This window comes from Nicotiana sylvestris, chromosome 8 (assembly GCF_000393655.2).
Source record: "Nicotiana sylvestris chromosome 8, ASM39365v2, whole genome shotgun sequence".
Classification (NCBI taxonomy): Eukaryota; Viridiplantae; Streptophyta; class Magnoliopsida; order Solanales; family Solanaceae; genus Nicotiana; species Nicotiana sylvestris.
In genome coordinates this window covers 54,001,503-54,021,207 of record NC_091064.1, presented here as the reverse complement: position 1 = coordinate 54,021,207, position 19,705 = coordinate 54,001,503, and the positions used below count along the sequence as shown (strand labels likewise).

General features: G+C 40.7%; 1 protein-coding gene across 1 annotated transcript; it reads right to left on the bottom strand.

The window, feature by feature from the left end:
- Positions 1–13,541: 13,541 nt before the first annotated feature.
- LOC138875042 (uncharacterized) lies at positions 13,542–15,093 on the bottom strand. The gene is made up of 3 exons (XM_070153851.1): positions 14,860–15,093; positions 14,247–14,723; positions 13,542–14,165 (listed from the first exon to the last, which is right to left on the bottom strand). The coding sequence occupies exons 1-3, from the start codon at positions 15,091–15,093 to the stop codon at positions 13,542–13,544; spliced, it is 1,335 nt and encodes a 444-aa protein (XP_070009952.1).
- Positions 15,094–19,705: the final 4,612 nt, after the last annotated feature.

Genomic DNA, 19,705 nt, shown 5'->3' with positions numbered 1-19,705 from the left:
CTACACAATTCACAATCTCTTCTGAACTCTTACTCATATAATAGAACTCTCTCTTCTTGTCTGCACTGAGGTTTTTACCAGACTACTGCATTTTCTCTACTTGTTTCTTTGAAACTGGTATGTCCTAATTTCAAATTTCAGCATCCCCATAATGTGTTTACTTACAGCTTTTTGCATCTATGTCTACTTTACTACTTCTGCAGAGTTAAATATTTAAACTAGCATGTTGATTCCCTTTTGCTTGTTTATGCTATGAATCCCTAGTCCTTATTTCCCTTTATGTGCTTTGAGTTACAATTTAAAACATGGCAATATACAAGTTATTGTCTATGGATTGAACTTGATCTCTTAGGCGATCCTAACCTCTAAACAATGTGTTCTAGTAGGCTTATGGGTGTGCCAGCATCTCCTATTGTTGGGTTATGCCCACTAGCCTGCTTTTTACCTCTTGCAAGTCCCCATTCCCTATATCCCTATGTGTGCTGTTTCCTTTTCCCTTTCCCCCTTTCAGAATTCTACACTTACACTCTCTCTTAGTTCCTAAGTTCTGCCCCCTGCTCTTGTGAGCCTTACCTTAGGACCTTGAGTTCCTTCTGAACTTGGACACCTGAGGGCTGGCCCTTCCACACTACACTTTGGCTTAATATGGTGATACATTTGGGTGTAAGCACTGCCCGGAGTTCTTATGAAACTCTTAGGGAACTCTTACCCACCCAAGTGGGAGAAAGGCTTTGAAACATGATCTTTGAAGTTGGTTTACTTCATACTTCAGACATGAAGTCTACATCAGGCTCTCCTTGGTTGTAATTTTCAATTTTTGATGTACTTTTCTTTATTTTATTTGGATTGTAATAACTTTTGGGGATGGTTAATGAAAGGGAAGGGTAACCATGCATGTAAAAAAGGGTAGATAACTTGCCGATAAGATTCCTGCAATTTTCATATAGCTACCATACCTATAAGATTTCTGCATTTTTTATATAGCTACCATGCCTATAAGATTTCTGCATTCTCATTTAGTTACCACGTCTATAGGAACTTCTGCATTCTCATTTAGATACCATGACTATAGGGATCTTGCACTTTTATGTAGATATCGTGACTTCTGCATATGCATGTAGAGAATATGTCTATAGGTTCTTAAAATCAACTACAATTAGATGTCATGCCTATAGGGTTCTGCATTTTTTACTACGTTTATAAGAGTGTCCAAAATCGACAACACATAGAAAGCATGCCTATAGGAGCCTTAATTGAATCTGAATCGTTTCACTCGCTTATAGGTCTAAAACCAGTAACAATGACGCATGCTCTTTTGCTAAAACTCGCATTTCTTTAATAATAGAATATTTTCTCAAATCAATATGTATTCATGTTTGTTTCATTGTTTCCAGAGTCAGTAGATATCATGCCTATAGGGGTCTTCGTCTAACACTTAGGCAAGCCATAGGGTGAAAGTTTATAACTGAATCAGATTTTATATGCTGCAACCAGCAGGCAGGCCTACCTCGGGCTTCTTATCTGAACTATGTAATAAAACAGCCTGCCTCGATCATTTAAGTTTAATCAGACCCTAAACAGTATGTGCAAGTCATGCTAACTTCCTGCTTTTCCTGCTTAAAAGAGGTATGTTTGAGCCTTTTCATTTGTTTATATGCTTCCCCATACTTGCCATATATGTTTTGTTTGTCGCCTTAGTAATTTTACCTTTTGAAACTACAAATAAGCCTAACATCCCTCCCATTTAGGATTAGTAGTCCCCAAATGCCTTCGGGACTGATAGGATTGGGCCGGGTAATAGCATGCAATAAGTAAACGAGACCATTTGGCACTTTAATACCTCAACGGGGTGGGAAAGGGTAGATATGGATATGATGACCACGCGATAACATCTCGTGTAGCCCCTCATTGAGGAGTGATTACCGGGTGTTGTGTGGGGTGATCCATATTATTAATAAACCTAGGACCCCCCTTTCCTTTGTTTTCTTTGTTTCTTTTAAATCTTTTTAAACCATTTCTTTTAAGAAAATCAACTCTTTAGTTCCTTTTTCTTACTTTTGTTTATTACGCGAAAAATCTCCTCTTATTTGAAGCCTTATTTGCCTATGTGTAGTTCTTACTTATAGTCACAATAATAGCTTGGCTGAGAACCACACTAATGGATCTTGAGAGGTACCTAACACCTTCCCCTTGAGATAATTTCGAGCCCTTACCCAATCTCTGGTTGTTCAAGTCAAACCTTCCTTAGTGTCCTAATGCACTCAAATCATTAGGTGACGACTTATCAATTCAAACCTAATTCCCGAGAGGGAACGAGTTGTCTCCCAAATGTCACAAACCCAATTTTCACTAGAAAAAGGGGGCGCGACACCCACTGTTTTACAATATCAAATGTAGTTATCATGCTCTTGGGACATCACTATTCAGCGTTTAAGCAAGCCTATAGGGCGTTTTCAAATCCTTCAACTCTGAAATTACATTTCTGCTACTTGAAGTTGTTTTGATTTAACAGGTTAAAATCAGTAGGCAAAACTGATTAGGGCCTTACTGTCAAGTTTATAAAAACAAGGTTGCATGTTTCTGTGCATTGACATCCACTTAGACGTCCAGTTTATGGCCTTTTCTCTAAACAAAAAAAAAACTAATCTTGTTTATGTTTAAGACGTGCCGCCTATGTGTATTACTTGTGGAGGTAAACCTGGGCATTTTAACTGTCTCTTTCTTTGTTTAGTTGTTAAGTACTATGTGTTCTTGCCTGTCGCCTAGAATTTTCTCTCTTTTAAGCACCTTAGGGGTCGTCTAGAACTGCCCAGATTTAGAGGGCCTAAATACCTCCAGGGTGTCACACCTCCTTTTTACACCAGAGAGTATATAAGGGAGTTTTTCCAATTTAAGTGACATTATTCGAAATGAGATTATTTATTTAATTCTTAGAGTCACCACTTGGAATATTTTAATTGGTGTCCCAAGTCACCGGTTTATTTTAAATCCCAAATCGAGGAAATTTCGACTTTCCTTTTGAAGTCTGCGAACCAGAAATTCTAGATAAGGAATTCTGTTAACCTTGGAGAAGGTATTAGGCATTCCCGGGTTCCGTGGTTCTAGAACAGTCGCTTAGCAAATTATACTTGGCTTAATTGTTTAACTGCTCATTTTAAGACCTATGTGCAACTATCTTTTTACCGCTTTTAAATCACTTGAATTATTCGTAATTAAAGAATTGGGTTACGCGTGCGTATACTCTTTTTTTTTGGCGCGTCAAAATCATGTCACGTGAATGTGTCCACGATTAATAACGCTTTTGTTGATTTATTAAGAAAGTTTAGTTGAAGTTGCACGAACGCATCCCTCGAGTCTTTTTAGAGTTAAATTTGCAGTTATATTACGTGAACGTATATATAATCGCAATACTAATCTAAATCGAGCCTAAAACAAGCTACGATGGTTCAAATGAAAAAAAAAGGTTTGCGAGGGCCATGGAAAATTCAAATGATGGCACACCTCAATTTTAAAGAGTTAAAATTAATTATCCGAGGGCCATGGGTTATCTAATTTTTGCTTACGGCACACCTCAAGTCTAACTTTAAAGGGTGTTTAAACTAATCTTTTGAGGGCCATAGATTATTGCTTGCTTAATATGGCATGCCTCAAATCTAATTTTTAAAGGGGCTGACTTAATTTGAATTTATTTTTAAGCTAATTGTTCAAAACAAACTTAACATTTAGAAATAACTAGTGTTGAAAGAGGCCTAGTATTTGGCTAAAAGGGCGTGGGCTCTTATGAAGCCTTCGGCAAAAAGGGGCATTTGGCACCGCTGGGCCAATGCCAAAGGCCCAATTATGTGGTTTAGCACAATCAATTGATACAAGTTACACTTCTTCACAAAAAATCTTAAGCTTGAAACAAATATTAGTAATTCTTGCCAATTTTACGCAGATGCAGAACACATTTTTAAGCCCAAATCACATTCCATAAGAAAATGCAAACCTTAATGTTATATGGCTCAAACACAAATTATTTTATCCTTTAACATAGCAGAATTCGATTTTTAGCCAGACCAACTAACATGATTTCAAAAGAATACACCTACTAGCATGGATTTAAACCTGTCCGGCTCCAGATCTTAAAGAAGAAACGAATGCTTACTGATTTCATCAAAACAAGTAGAACCCAAAAATAAATTTAAGATTCAAAACTGATGCTTTTCAGCAAAATATCTAACAGTAAAGGATTCAGACTTTTGACTCTGACATTTACAAAAAAACAAACAATGAACCTTGAAGTCATTTGAAAACCAAAATGAGAGCAAACAAAGTCATAGTGAAGTCGACCTATGACCTGACATCACCATACAACTTTAAATGTTATCCACCTGAGTTATGTCTATATTATAACAGTCCAGAATCAGACATATGATGATAAAAGTCCAAATGACAAGGCCCAAAGTCCAACTACAACATACTTGACAAAAATACTGGACTCACATGTTAAGTAGAGACTTAATACAAACCTTAGAAGGATACTATCAATCGACAGGCAAAATACAATGAATCAAACAATAAAAGAACAATGTAATGCATAAAATAAGGCTAAATTCTAATCAAATAAGCTGATGCTGTATTTAAACTCCACATTTCAATTTCATGCTTCAAATCGAGCTTCACATTCAGTAGGATCTAGAAACAGGCACCTGGATGTCAACAGAAACAAAGAAAATGAAAAGCTCAGCAGCAACAATAGAACAAGTGAATCAACAGCTCCAATCACAGCAAGATTCAACTCTTTTGGACCATTTTTCAATGAGAATGAATCAGAAGTCTTGAAAGGTTTCAAACTTATGAAGATAAATAGCAAACCAAGCTAATTTGTACCAAAGAATGCAAGGGATTTGCAGTACTTTTGAACTCAGCCGTTTTAAGCTTTTTTAGTATTGTAATTCTCTAAAATCTGACTTGAAAAAGTAGGAAACATGCCTCTTATAGAGGACTTTTAGGGCAACAGAATTGGTTTCAGATTTTGCCCATTACCCCTTTTTTATTTTCATTCTTTTTACTTTAAACCCCAATTTTCTAACCTGTTTGTCAAACTACACCCAAACCTCACCTTCCAAGAAGTTTCCAAATCAGTTATGCAAGATTCCCCTAATTAAATTTTCCAAACTATCCTTTAGGCTTCTACTATTTACCCTTAGAACCAGATATGGGTCAAATTGACCCAACAAATCAAAATCAAAACCTGAGCTAATAACCTGGACTGACCCCCCTATTTGGGCCTCTGTCTATAGAGCCCAATTAAAAAATCAAAAGCCCAACAGAAAAATCAAGAAAAGGGCCAATCAGAGTTACATGAACTCTTGAATCGAGGAATTTCAAAGAAAAATAAAATAGGAGGGAACTTAGGCAAAATCAAACAAGCATAATCAAATAAATTAGAAAAGATGGTGACTAAAGATTACCTTAAGCTTAGCATGCATACAGAAGTGATTTGAAAAAGAAAAACTAAAAAAAATAAAACAAAGACAAGGAAAGAAATAGAAGAAGATGAGAATGAGAATAAAACGGAAAATGAAAGAAAGGAAAATAGCGAGAAAAAATACCTAGAAATAGGCGGGTTGACAGTGGACTTTGAAAAAATCTTCAAAACCTTCAATTTTTAGCCGAGATTGATATTAATTTGAAATCTTCAAAACCTTCAATTTGAAAGAGATGAGTTAAGGATTTGAGATGAGGGGATGGAAAGGATTCCGGGGTGGGATTTTGGAGGCGGTTTGGGGTAGCGCCGCCACCGGAGAGGGTGAGGATTATTAGGGCAGAGTTAGGGTTAAGGTGAGCCTCTGATGGAGGAGATGAAGTGAAGAGAGATGGAAGGGGGGGGGGGGTAGGCTGTTCAGACACTTATATGGGGAACTAAAGGCTAGTTCCGGGCAGTTTGATCATCTAAAATCGACGGCTCTGATGAAGGGGAGTGAGAACGACGTCGTTTGGTTAGGCTGAAGACTTTGACCGGGTTAGGGGTGATTTGGGCCTGGGCTTTGAGCGGGTTTGGGGGGAAATGGCTTGGGCCTGTGCCAAATTGGCCCAGATCAAGCAGCCTTTTGTTCTTTTCTTTTCTTTTAATTTTCGATTTTCTTTTTTTTTTCAAATTAAAAATAAAAACCTAAATTAATTCTTAAATTAAATTAACTTACCAAATTAGATTAATTACTCAACATAGTATTTACAACAATTAATTAATTCCCAAATTAAAAGAAAAACTACAATATTTAAAATTTAAAAGTTAAAAATGCAAAGTGAATTATTTTTTTGTGATTTTTATTTTTATAAAACAACTAATTTACTAATTAACCTAAAAATGTAAAAATAAATCCTAAATGAAAATGCAATATATTTTTATATTTTCATGAATTAAATAAAATTAAACATGCATAGAAAAATGCGAACAATTAAAAAAATTCTACAATAATTCCTAAAATGGCAAACAATTTAAAGAAAAACCTAATTCTTTAGGAGTAATTCATGTGGGGTAAAAATCACGTGCTCACAGCTGCCCCTCTTTGCTCGGAGAGACAAAGGGTTTTCGGAAAAAGATAAAATGAGCAATTATGAGGGATTTTTGCCCATTTGTAACTCTATGAGAAGCATTGCTTGAAAGAGCCTGACTAAACCTTGCTCCAGACGTTGCCTACATATCCTTGGCTATAAAGGAATCAGGTCAGTGTAGTTTTGGAAGTTTTGGTAGCTGGGACTACTAGGAAGCTGAGATTTTACTATTGCAGCTGCTGCTGCTACTGCTCGCTGATCTCCTTATTACACCAAAAATAAAAAATAAAAAGCTAAACTAGCTAAGCCTATCAACTACGAGTTACAAGATTCCCATCTATAAATCTTCTGAAGCTTGATCATGAGTCTTGGCTAGTTCTTGCTGCAGACTCCGATCTGATTCTTGATGCTCATCATCTGTAGCCGCCAGTTCATTCTTCCAGCTTTTCGGATCAAGGCGGGAAATGTGAAGCTTGCGACTTCAGTCATATCTCTAGAAGTCCGCGTCATTTCTCCGCTTCTGCACTTAAAGCCCACTTCTTTTCTTGGTCTTTCTTTTCTTTTATTTGGGTTGAGATTTCTTCTTGTGGTCATCTCAAACCTCGTGCCTCACGGTTGAAACCTGTTCAGACACCAAAAAAGACAAACGAACAAAATTTTTTGTCCCAGTTTTCACTAGGAAAATTTCGTGAGTTATTGTAACAAAATCTAAACTATTTCTTTATAGAAAGCAATAAAACCAGAATTGTGTATCCTTGAGAAAAAGGGATTGGGGAGTGGAGCCCTATATCTATACTAAAAGTCAACGAGGGAGTGCAGACCCTATAATGGCAAAAGGCGACTAGGGAGTGGAGATCCTATGTCTAAAATAATCTCAACTAAGGAGTGGAGACCCTATATTGTCATAAGGCGACTAGGGAGTGGAGACCCTATGTCTAAAATAATCTCAACTAGGGAGTGGAGACCCTATGTTGGAAAGGCGACTAGGGAGTGGAGACCATATATCTAAAATAATCTTAACTAGGGAATAGAGACCCTATATTGGAAAGGCAACTAGGGAGTGTAGACCCTATGTATAAAATAATCTCAACTAGGGAGTGGAAACCACATGTTGGAAAAAGGGGACAAGGGGGTGGAGACCCTAAGTCTAAAATAATCTCAACTAGGGAGTGGAGACCCTATGTTGGCAAAAGATGACTAGGGAGTGGAGACCCTATGTCTAAAATAATCTCAACTAGGGAGTGGAGACCCTATGTTGGAAAGGCAACTATGGATTGGAGACCCTTTGTCTAAAATAATCTCAACTAGGGAGTGCAGACGATAAGCTGGAAAAAGGTGACGAGGGAGTGGAGACCCCATGTCTAAAATAATCTCAACTAGGTAGTGGAGACCCTATGTTGGAAAAAGGGGACTAGGAATTGGAGACCCTATGTCTAAAATAATCTCAACTAGGGAGTGGAGACCCTGTGTTGGAAAGGCGACTTAGAGAGTGGAGACCCTATGTCCAAAATAAACTCTACTAGGGAGTGTAGACCCTATGTTGGCAAAAGGCGACTAGGGAGTAGAGACCCTATGTCTAAAATAAACTCAACTAAGGAGTGGAGATCCTATGGTGGCAAAAGGCGACTAGGGAGTGGAGACTCTATGTCTAAAATAATCTAAACTAGGGAGTGGTGACCCTATGTTGGAAACGCGACAAGGGAGTGGAGACTCTATGTCTAAAATTATCTCAACTAGGGAGTGGAGACACTATGTTGGAAAATCCGACTAGGGAGTGGAGACCCTATGTCTAAAATAATCTCAGCAAGGGTGTGGAGACCCTATGTTGGCAAAAGGCGTGTACGGAGTGGAGACCCTATATTGGCAAAAGGCGACTAGGGAGTGTAGACCCTATGTCTAAAAATAATCTCAACTAGGGAGTGGAGACCCTATATTGGCATAAGGCGACTAGGGAGTGGAGACCCTATGTCTAAAATAATCTCAACTAAGGAGTGGAGACCCTATGTTGGAAAGGCGACTAGAGAGTGGAGACCCTATGTCTAATAAACTCTACTAGGGAGTGGCGACCCTATGTTGGCAAAGGGCGACTAGGGAGTAGAGACCTTATGTCTAAAATAAACTCAACGAAGGAGTGGAGACCCTATGTTGGCAAAAGGCGACTAGGGAATGGAGACCCTATGTCTAAAATAATCTCAACTAGGGAGTAAAGACCCTATGTTTGAAAGAAGACTAGGGAGTGGACACCCTATGACTAAAATAATCTCAACTAGGGAGTGAAAACCCTATGTTAGAAAGGCGACTAGGCAGTGGAGACTCTATGTCTAAAATAAACTCAACTAGGGAGTGGAGACCCTATGTTTGCCATGGAGACCCTATGTCTAAAATAAACTCAACCAGAGAGTGGAGACCCGATGTTTGCAAAAGGCGACTAGGGAATAGAGACCCTATGACTAACATAATCTCAACTAGGGAGTGAAGACCCTATGTTGGAAAGGCGACTAAGGAGTGGAAACCCTATGTCTAAATTAATCTCAATTAGGGAGTGGAGACCCTATGTTGGCAAAAGGCGACTAGGGAGTGGAGTCCCTATGTCTAATATAATATCAACTAGAGAGTGGAGACCCTATGTTAGAAAAAAGAGACTAGGGAGTGGAGACCCTATGTCTAAAATAAACTCAACTAAGGAGTGGAGATCCTATGGTGGCAAAAGGCGACTAGGGATTGGAGACCCTATGTCTAAAATAATCTAAACTAGGGAGTGGTGACCCTATGTTGGAAGCACGACAAGGGAGTGGAGACTCTATGTCTAAAATTATCTCAACTAGGGAGTGGAGACCCTATGTTGGAAAAGCCGACTAGGGAGTGGAGACCCTATGTCTAAAATAATCTTAGCAAGGGCGTGGAGACCCTATGTTGGCAAAAGGTGAGTACGGAGTGGAGACCCTATATTGGCAAAATGCGACTAGGGAGTGGAGACCCTATGTCTAAAAATAATCTCAACTAGGGAGTGAAGACCCTATATTGGCATAAGGCGACTAAGGAGTGGAGACCCTATGTCTAAAATAATCTCAACTAGGGAGTGGAGACCCTATGTTGGAAAGGCGACTAGGGAGTGGAGACCCTATGTCTAATAAACTCTACTAGGGAGTGGAGACCCTATGTTGGCAAAGGGCGACTAGGGAGTAGTGACCTTATGTCTAAAATAAACTCAACGAAGGAGTGGGGACCCTATGTTGGCAAATGGCGACTAGGGAGTGGAGACCCTATGTCTAAAATAATCTCAACTAGGGAGTAAAAACCCTATGTTGGAAAGACGACTAGGGAGTGAAGACCCTATGACTAAAATAATCTCAACTAGGGAGTGAAGACCCTATGTTAGAAAGGCGACTAGGCAGTGGAGACTCTATGTCTAAAATAAACTCAACTAGAGAGTGGAGACCCTATGTTTGCCATGGAGACCCTATGTCTAAAATAATCTCAACTAGGGAGTGGAGACTCTATGTTAGCAAAAGGCGACTAGGGCATGAAGACCCTATGTCTAAAATAATCTCAACTAGGGAGTGGAGACCCTATGTTGGAAAAAGGCGACTAGAGAGTGGATACCCTATGTGTTAAATAATCTCAACTAGGGAGTGGAGACCCTAAGTCTAAAATAATCTCAACTAGGGAGTGGAGACCCTATGTTGGCAAAAGCCGACTAGGGAGTGCAGACCCTATGTTTAAAATAATCTCAACTAGGGAGTGGAGACCCTATGTTGGAAAAAGGCGACTAGGGAGTGGAGACCCTATTTCAAAAATAATCTCAACAAGGGAGAGGAGACCCTATGTTGGAAAAAGGCAATTAGGGAGTGGAGACCCTATGTCTAAAATAAACTCAACTAGGGAGTGGAGACCCGATGTTTGCAAAAGGCGACTAGGGAATAGAGACCCTATGACTAAAATAATCTCAACAAGGGAGTGGAGACCCTATATTGGAAATGCGACTACAGAGTGGAGACCCTATATCTAAAATAATCTCAACTAGGGAGTGGAGACCCTATGTTGGCAAAAGGCGACTAGGGAGTGAAGACCTTATGTCTAAAATAATCTCGACTTGGGAGTGGAGACCCTATGTTGGAAAGGAGACTATGGAGTGGAGACCCTATGTCTAAAATAATCACAACTAGGGAGTGGAGACCCTATGTTGGCAAAAGGGGACTAGGGATTGGAGACCCTATGTCTAAAATAATCTCAACTAGGGAGTGGAGACCCTGTATTAGAAAGGCGACTTAGAGAGTGGAGACCCTATGTCCAAAATAAACTCTACTAGGGAGTGGAGACCCTATGTTTGCAAAAGGCGACTAGGGAGTAGAGACCCTATGTCTAAAATAAACTTAACTAGGAAGTGGAGACCCTAGGTTGGCAAAAGGCGAATAGGGAGTGGAGACCATATGTCTAAAATAATCTCAACTAGGGAATGGACACCCTATGTTGGAAAGGCGACTAGAGAGTGGATACCCTATGTCTAATATAAACTTAACCAGGGAGTGGAGACCCTATGTTCGTTGTGGAGACCCTATGACTAAAATAATGTCAACTAGGGAGTGGAGACCGTACGTTGGAAAAAGGCGACTAGGGCGTGGAGACCCTATGCCTAAAATAATGTCAACTAGGGAGTGGAGACCCTATGTTGGTAAAAGGCGACTAGGGAGTGGAGACCCTTTGTCTAAAATAATCTCAACTAGGGAGTGGACACCCTATGTTGGCAAAAGCCGACTAGAGAGTAGAGACCCTATGTCTAAAATAATCCTAACTAGGGAGTGGAGACCCTATGTTGGCAAAAGGCGACTAATAATCTAAACTAGAGAGTGGAGACTCTATGTTGGCAAAAGACGACTAGGGAGTGAAGACCCTATGTCTAAAATAATCTCAACTAGGCAGTGGAGACCCTATGTCTAAAATAATCTCAACTAGGCAGTGGAGACCCTATGTTAGCAAAATGCGACTAGGGAGTGGAGACCCTATGTCTAAAATAATTTCAACTAGAGAGTGGAGACCCTATGTTGGCAAAAGGCGACTAGGGAGACCCTATGTCTAAAATAAACTCAACTAGTGAGTGGAGACCCTATGATGGCAGAAGGCGACTAGTGAGTGGAGACCCTATGTCTAAAATAATCTCAACTAGGGAATGGAGACCCTATGTTGGAAGGGATACTAGGGAGTGGAGACCCTATGTCTAAAATAATCTCAACTAGGGAGTGGAGACCATATGTTGGCAAAAGGCGACTATGGAGTGGAGACCCTATGTCTAAAATAATTTCAACTAGGGAGTGGAGACCCTATGTTAGAGGAGCGTGAAAGTAGAGATTGGGGGTCCTAAGCTACCATTTTTTGAATTTTCTTCTTATCTTATTATTTTTTCAATCTTGTTTTATGGATTGTTGCTGCAAAGCTGTTTTTAGTACTTGCACATTTCTTTTTTGTTGCACCTGCTTCTTGTAAGGTTACTTTGGATTGCACCTCTGCTGCTTACTGGATATCTGAACATTGATCTCTCTTCTGAAATCGAGGAACTCAACTTTCCAAAATTTCACATGACGGTTCACCCATGTGGGATTTTGGCCTTTTCATCTTATTCTGCCTCTAGGGGTGCTTGACGTTGGATTTCTTTCATTTTCGATAGTTTTGACTTCAGAGCATCGGCCATCATGTCCAGTCAGGATCGACCTGATACACCCGCTGAGGCTGGGTGCTTTCTTTTGGATTTGACTTTTATTAAGCATAATCCTGTAAAACCAATCTTGCCATATTTTCTTCGTATTAGTTTCGGAACAAAGTTAGACCGAAAGGGATTCAAAGAAAAGTAAACAAAGGACAAGAAAGTGAATTTAAGGAGAAGTGTCCCTTTCAGGGACCCTTTCAGGGAGTAAAGAAGGACTTATCTGGAGTGCATGTAGACTTCAATAGACATGACATGCTTCTTGGACTGGATACCCGATCCGTACAACTATCCAACTTCTCATAAACCCATTACAACCCGTGTTTTAAAACCGAGAAACCTTGCCAGGACTCTTTCAGTGCCAATGGTGGTGAGGAATTTCTTCTTTTCGATCAATGACGCCCTTTGCGGGTTTTCACCAATCGACCTCTCTCATTTCTCTTCTCACTGTCGCCTTATAGTGCTCTTTATGAGTTTTCACTAACAAGACTCTCTCGTTTCAATTTTTCTGCTCACCATCACCTTACGGTGCCCGCGTGTTTTTACCAATAAGACTCTCTCATTTTATTTCTTTTATCTTGATTGCATCGGGTTCAAACAACTGCGTTCTCCAATTTTGAACACCTTTTAACGCTTAATCAGAAGGACTTGAACAAGGTTTGGGCCAAAAAGAATTTGGATTGAATTACAACTTTGGAACCATTCATGAGGGATTATTAATGGACCATTATAATATCTGCCCAGTTTCATTTTTAGGGGAAATTGAATTTTTGTTTTGGTGTGACTGAACCCCAGAGAGAGGCTGCCTACGTATCCTTTCGAAATCAAGTCGAATGTAGTTCAGGAAATCATTTTTTTACAAACATCTTCAGGTTCCAAAGAGGGAAATGAAAGAAAGGTAACCGACTCAAAAGGTTAGCAAAGGATTGGAGTGTTTGGGGTAGCGAGAATGAAAGACTTCGTCATCCCACCCGGGTAATGTTGTTGCTGCAGAAAGACTAGACATAATACCTTTTGACAGCGTCTGCATTTACAGCTGTTTCAGGGTCATTTCCTTCGATTTCTCCCAGGTACAACACCCTTTTTGGCAACAATTTTCTGATAATGTATGGGCCCTTCCAATTAGGAGCGAACTTTCCTTTTGCTTCCTGATGGTGGGGGAGAATACGCCTCAAAACGAGTTGTCCCACTTCAAATTTCCTAGGCAGCACCTTCTTGTTGTAGGCACGGGCCATTCTTTGTTGATACAACTGCTCGTGGCAGACTGCAACCATTCGTTTTTCATCAATTAGGGTTAACTGTTCTAGACGGGGTTTGACCCATTCACTGTCCTCAATTCAGCTTCAACAATGATCCGAAGAGAAGGGATTTCAACTTCTGCGGGTATCACGGCTTCAGTGCCGTAAACCAAAAGATACGGAGTGGCTCCGACTGATGTGCATATAGTTGTGCGATATCCTAACAGTGCAAATGACAACTTTTCATGCCATTGCCTAGAACTTTGGATCATCTTTCTCAAAATCTTCTTGATGTTCTTGTTCGCTGCTTCGACACCACCATTAGCTTTGGGCCGATAAGGAGTAGAATTCCGATGCGTGATCTTAAACTGCTCACATATCTCCCTCATCAAGTGACTATTCAAGTTTGCAGCATTATCCGTGATGATAGTTGCAGGAATACCAAAACGGAAAATGAGATTGGAGTGTACGAAGTCTACCACAACTTTCTTGGTGACAGATTTGAGAGTAATTGCTTCCACCCACTTTGTAAAGTAGTCGATAGCGACCAATATAAATCTATGCCCATTTGAAGCTTTTGGCTCGATCGGCCCAATGACGTCCATACCCCAGGAAACAAATGGACAAGGTGCTGATATGGGATGCAGTTCTATAGGCGGTTCATGAATTAGGTTACCATGCACCTGACACTGATGACATTTTCGGACGAAACTGAAACAATCTTTTTCCATAGTCATCCAATAATAGCCCGCTCAGAGGATTTTCTTTACCAAAACGTACCCATTAATGTGAGGTCCACACACTCCTGCATGCACTTCATACATGATTCTTCCGGCCTCTTCGGCGTCAAGACATCTTATCAAATTGAGATCCAGAGTCCTTTTGTACAAGACATCACTACTCAAGAAGAAACCGCTTGCAAGCCGTCTAATGGTTCTCTTTTGGTCTCCATTGGCTTGCTCGGGATATTCTTTCGTTTTTAGAAATCTCTTAATATCATGATACCATGGCTGAACATTTGGCTCCACCTCGACCGTATTGCAGTAACCATGCCTTTCCCGGATTTGGATTTCCGACGGGTCAATGTAGAGATTGCCTAGATAAGGCAACATTGAGGCCAAAGTAGCAAGCGCATCGGCCAACGCATTGTGAAAATGAGGAATGTACCTGAACTCGACTGACTTGAACCGTTTACTAAGATCCTCCACATGTTGCATGTATGAAATAAGCTTGACATCACGGGTTTCCTATTCACCCTAAGCTTGCCGGATAATCAAGTTCGAATCTCCCATGATCAATAGTTCTTCAACATCTTGGTCGATTTCCATATTCATACCCATAATGCAGGCTTCATACTTGGCAGTGTTGTTTGTGCAGAAAAACCGAAGCCGGGTTGTGGCTGGATAGTGTTGACCAGTGGGTGAGATCAAAATTGCCCCAATCCTGACACCTTTTTGCGTTCACAACTCCATCGAAGAACATTTTCCAAGCATTGGTGTCTTCTGATATTACCTCAACTGAATTCACCTCATCGTCCGGGAAGTAAGTATTCAAGGGCTGATATTCATAGTCAACAGGGTTTTCAGCTAGGTGATCCACTAGAGCCTGGGCTTTCATTGTCCTGCGGGTGGCATAGACTAAGTCAAATTGAGTGATCAAGATCTGCCATTTTGCTAACCTCCCAATGGGTATCAGCTTCTGGAATATGTACTTTAAAGGATCTAGCCTAGTGATGAGGTAAGTGGTGTAGGCCAACAAGTAATGCCTAAGCTTTTGAGCGACCTAAGTTAAGGCGCATCAAGTCCTTTCCAACAAGGTATATATAGCTTCATAGCTTGTGAACTTTTTACTCAAATAGTAGATTGATTGCTCTTTCTTCCCAGTCACATCATGTTGCCTGAGTATACAACCGAAAGAATTCTCCAAGATTGTCAAATACAAAAACAAAGGTCTTCCAGGTTCGGGTGGGACTAAGACCGGAGGATTCGATAGATATTCTTTGATTTTGTCAAAGGACTCTTGACACTCGTCTGTCCATTTAATTGTTGCATCTTTCTTTAACAGCTTGAAGATGGGTTCACATGTGGAAGTCAACTGAGCAATGAATTGGTTGATGTAATTCAACCTTTCCAGTAGGCTCATAACCTCTTTCTTGGTTTTCGGAGGAGGCAAATCCCGAATAGACTTTATTTTCGTTGGATCTAACTCGATACCCCTCCAACTAACCATAAATCCCAAGAGTTTGCCATACGGAACCCCAAATGAACATTTAGCCGGATTCAGCTTCAAATCATACTTACGTAGTCGCTCAAAAAACTTTCTCAGGTCTCGAACATGGTTGTCCTGTGTTCTGGATTTGATGATCACATCTTCCACATACACCTCGATTTCCTGGTGCATCATGTTGTGGAAAATGGCAGTCATGGCTCTCATGTAAGTTGCCCCGGCATTCTTTAGACTAAAAGGCATGACCCTATAGACATAGGTTCCCCAAGGTGTTGTAAATGCTGTCTTTTATGCATCTTCCTCATCCATTAAGACCTGATGATACCCAGCATAACAATCCACGAAATACTGTATCTCATGTTTGGCCCAGTTGTCAACGAGGATGTGGATGTCTGGCAAAGGGAAGTTGTCTTTGGGACTTGCTTTGTTTAGATCTCGATAGTCAACGCACACCCGAGTTTTCCTATCTTTCTTTGGTACGGGAACTACATTAGCCAACCATGTGGTGTATCGGACCACTCGGATCACCCCCGCTTTCAACTGTTTGGTGACTTCTATTTTGATCTTGTCATAATATCAGTTTTGAACTTTCTTTGCTTTTGCTGGACAGAGGGATAATCGGGGTAAGTCGGAAACTTGTGGACCACCAAATCGACACTCAATCCTGGCATGTTATCGTAAGACCAAGCAAACACATCTTTTAATTCAAACAAAATTTGGATCAAGGCATCCCTAGTTCTTTCATCTACGTGAATGCTTATCATGGTCTCCTGGACCTCTTCTGAATTACTCAAATTTACCGGCTCGGTTTCATTTAGAATTGGCTTAGGCTTATTCTCAAATTATTCCAATTCTCGATTTATTTTCCTAAAAACCTCTTCTTCATCGTATTTCGGTTCTTGTTTCATTATTTCACAATTAGACAGCGTGTTTGGATCTGGCCATGAAGTCCAAAAGCATTTCATGTTATTTAAAGCTGCATTATTAGAACTGAAAAAAGAAAATAAGAAAAAGTAACAAAAATCAGAAAGAATAAAGAAAGATGAATAATGAAATATTGATTTCATTTCATTGAATTTTGAAGATAACAGGGTTTACATTGGAATTTAAAGACAGGAAACTAAAAGAAACATCCGAGTTACACCCTGAAATAACTCGTGATGCAGAAAAGGTGGCAAGACTGAACTACCGGGATTCCGGCCTGACTGGGAATGGAGTATCCTTCCAATTTTGCAACTTGGCATCGAGCCCCATGTACAGCACCTCAGCGATGCTCGAGCCTTCTCCCGGCTGAACCATATGGGTTTCATACAACATCTGCCTTATAGCCCCATAGATTTCTTCAATTTCTTCGGCCATGAAGGACTCGTCTTCTTCTTCTTCTTCTTCTTCTTCTTCATTGTACTTGGGCCTGACGAAGGTTTCGAACAGATGCGAGATCGGCTGAGGAAAGACCCAACCGTTGTTCTTTTGCTCATTTTCCCATGTTTTATCAGCTGGCGTGGCTTGGAAACCCACACCAAAGAACTTCTCGCTAGTAGACAGAGTGATAGGTTCTGTGATTCCTTGCAATGACGTCCCGAGCCCCTTCCCGGGTTTATAACCATGCCTGATCATTTCCTTGGCAACCATAATTGAGGCATTTGAGAGAAAGGGTTAAGGACAAAGGCTTCCTTCTTCACATTGGTCCGCGACCACAACCTCGAAAGCTTGATAGACTATATGTTCACTTCCTTCCCTAGCTTCAAGACATGGGACTGATGGGTCCTGATAAATTGACTGCTCGTCCTCTTCATGGACTACAATCTCCTGATCTTCATATTCAAATTTCACCATCTAGTGGAGAGTGGAAGGTACAACCCCTGCTGTGTGAATCCAAGGTCTTCCCAAGAGGAAATTGTAGGAAGTATCGATGTGTAGGACCTGAAAGGTCACCTCGAAATCCACAGGACCAATAGTCAAAATCAAATCGATCTATCCTATGGTATCTCTCTTGATGCCATCAAAGACATGCACACAGACATTGTTAGGCATGATTCTCTCAGTCCCAATCTTCATTCTTTGTAAGGTTAAGAGAGGGCAGATATCAACTCCATCCCCGCCATCTAGCAGAACTCTCTTCACATAGTACCCCTCATATTTAACTATCAGATGGAGGACTTTGTTGTGGGCGGCCCCTTCCGGGGGCAAATCATTTTTGCTGAAGGAGATCTGATTGATTGCAAAGAATCTTTCTGCCATCCTTTCCAATTGCTCAACAGTGGTTTCAATTGGGACATAAGCTTCATTGAGGGTTTTTATCAACACCTTCTGATGCTCGGTTGAATTCATTAACAGAGACAACAAAGAGACCTGAGCAGAGACTTTCGGAGTTGGTCAATTATCTCATAGTCCGCAGTTTTCATTTTCATGAAGAACTCTTCTGCTTATTCGGCACTAACTGGATTCTTGAGTGGGAAATGCTTCTTCGTGCCGTTATTCACTTCCTCCAGATTGAGGTATTTCTCAGTCGAGTTAGTTTCATTTGCTTCTTTTTCCTTTGTAGGTTACTACCGCCTTGTTATAATTCCATGGGATGGCAGTAGGATCTATCATGGTCCTCTACGGTGCGCAGTCAATAACCACAGGCTCATTTAGCCTTGGTGAAATTACTGGCCCCCGTACCACATAGGTCCCTTTAGGCACATACATTTTAGATCCCTTGTTCAGCTCAAACCTTCTTAGGGGCTCAATATCACTTGTCCTTTCCTGTGACCCCGAGGAACATAAAGAACGACATCTTTCGAGGGTACTGGCTCAATTTTGTTTTCCATTGCCTTTTCTGTGTTTTGAGGGGTGGATTTACTCTTCTTCTCCCTCTTTCCTTGCTTTGCATCAACCTTTGGCTTTTTCTCAATGTCAGCAATTGGAATGATGGCTTTCAAAGCAGGATCGAACTCCTTATCTTCGCAAATCATTCCAATAACCGGTCCGTTGTTGTGAGCCGGTAATGGATTGTTGGTCACATTAGGAATGTCTTCGTCCTTAGCATTATCCACTTTTGTTCTATGAAATTTTCAACAGCACTTTTCAGGGTCCAACAGTCATTTGTATCATGCCCTTCCGCTACTGAATGGTAAGCACATCGAGTACCAGCTCTGTAGGAGGGCAACTCTAGGTTCTGCCTGGTTTGGGGTACGGGCTGCAATAGACCCATCTGGACAAGTTTCGGGAAAAGACTAGAGTATGATTCACCAATGGGCGTAAAGTTTGTTCTCATGGGTAGCTCCCCTGCACGGGCATTGTAGGGGAAGTTATTCTGTGGAGGTTAGGGATTATATTGAGCTTGGTAAGGAGGTTGATTTATGGGAAATAGAGCTCGATTTTGGTTGAATTGTTGTTGTGGCCTAGCATAGGGCTGGGCATTCATCACTGCGTATGGCTGACGAGCCATAGCATAGGCCACATCCTGATGGGGATAGTAATGTTGTGGGGTGTTTGTAGAGAAGTAATTTCTGGGTGGATAGGGTTTTCTTACACTTGAAGTTGCCATTGCCATTTCTTCCTTCTTCTTTCGGTTCGCTACACCTACAGACCCGCCTTGAATTACTTGAGAGGTAGCCCTTATAGTAGATTGACTCAATATGCGCCTTGTTTTTAGACCATTCTCGACCATTTCACCAATTTTGATGGCCTCGGCAAATGGTTTCCCCATCATGGACATCATATTCTAAAAATAATCAGCCTATTGGGCTTGAAGAAAAACACTAACCATCTTTGTTTCATCCATTGGAGGCTTGACCCTGGCCGCTTGTTCGCGCCATTTGACAGCATACTCCCGGACGCTTTCCGAGGACTTCTTCTAGAGATTTGACAATGAATTCTTATTAGGGGCTATGTTGATGTTATACTGAAACGACCTGACAAAATCCCGAGCCAGGTCATCCCAAATATGCCAACGAGACATATCCTGATACATATACCATTCAGAAGCAATGACGACCAGGCTCTCTCCAAAATAAGC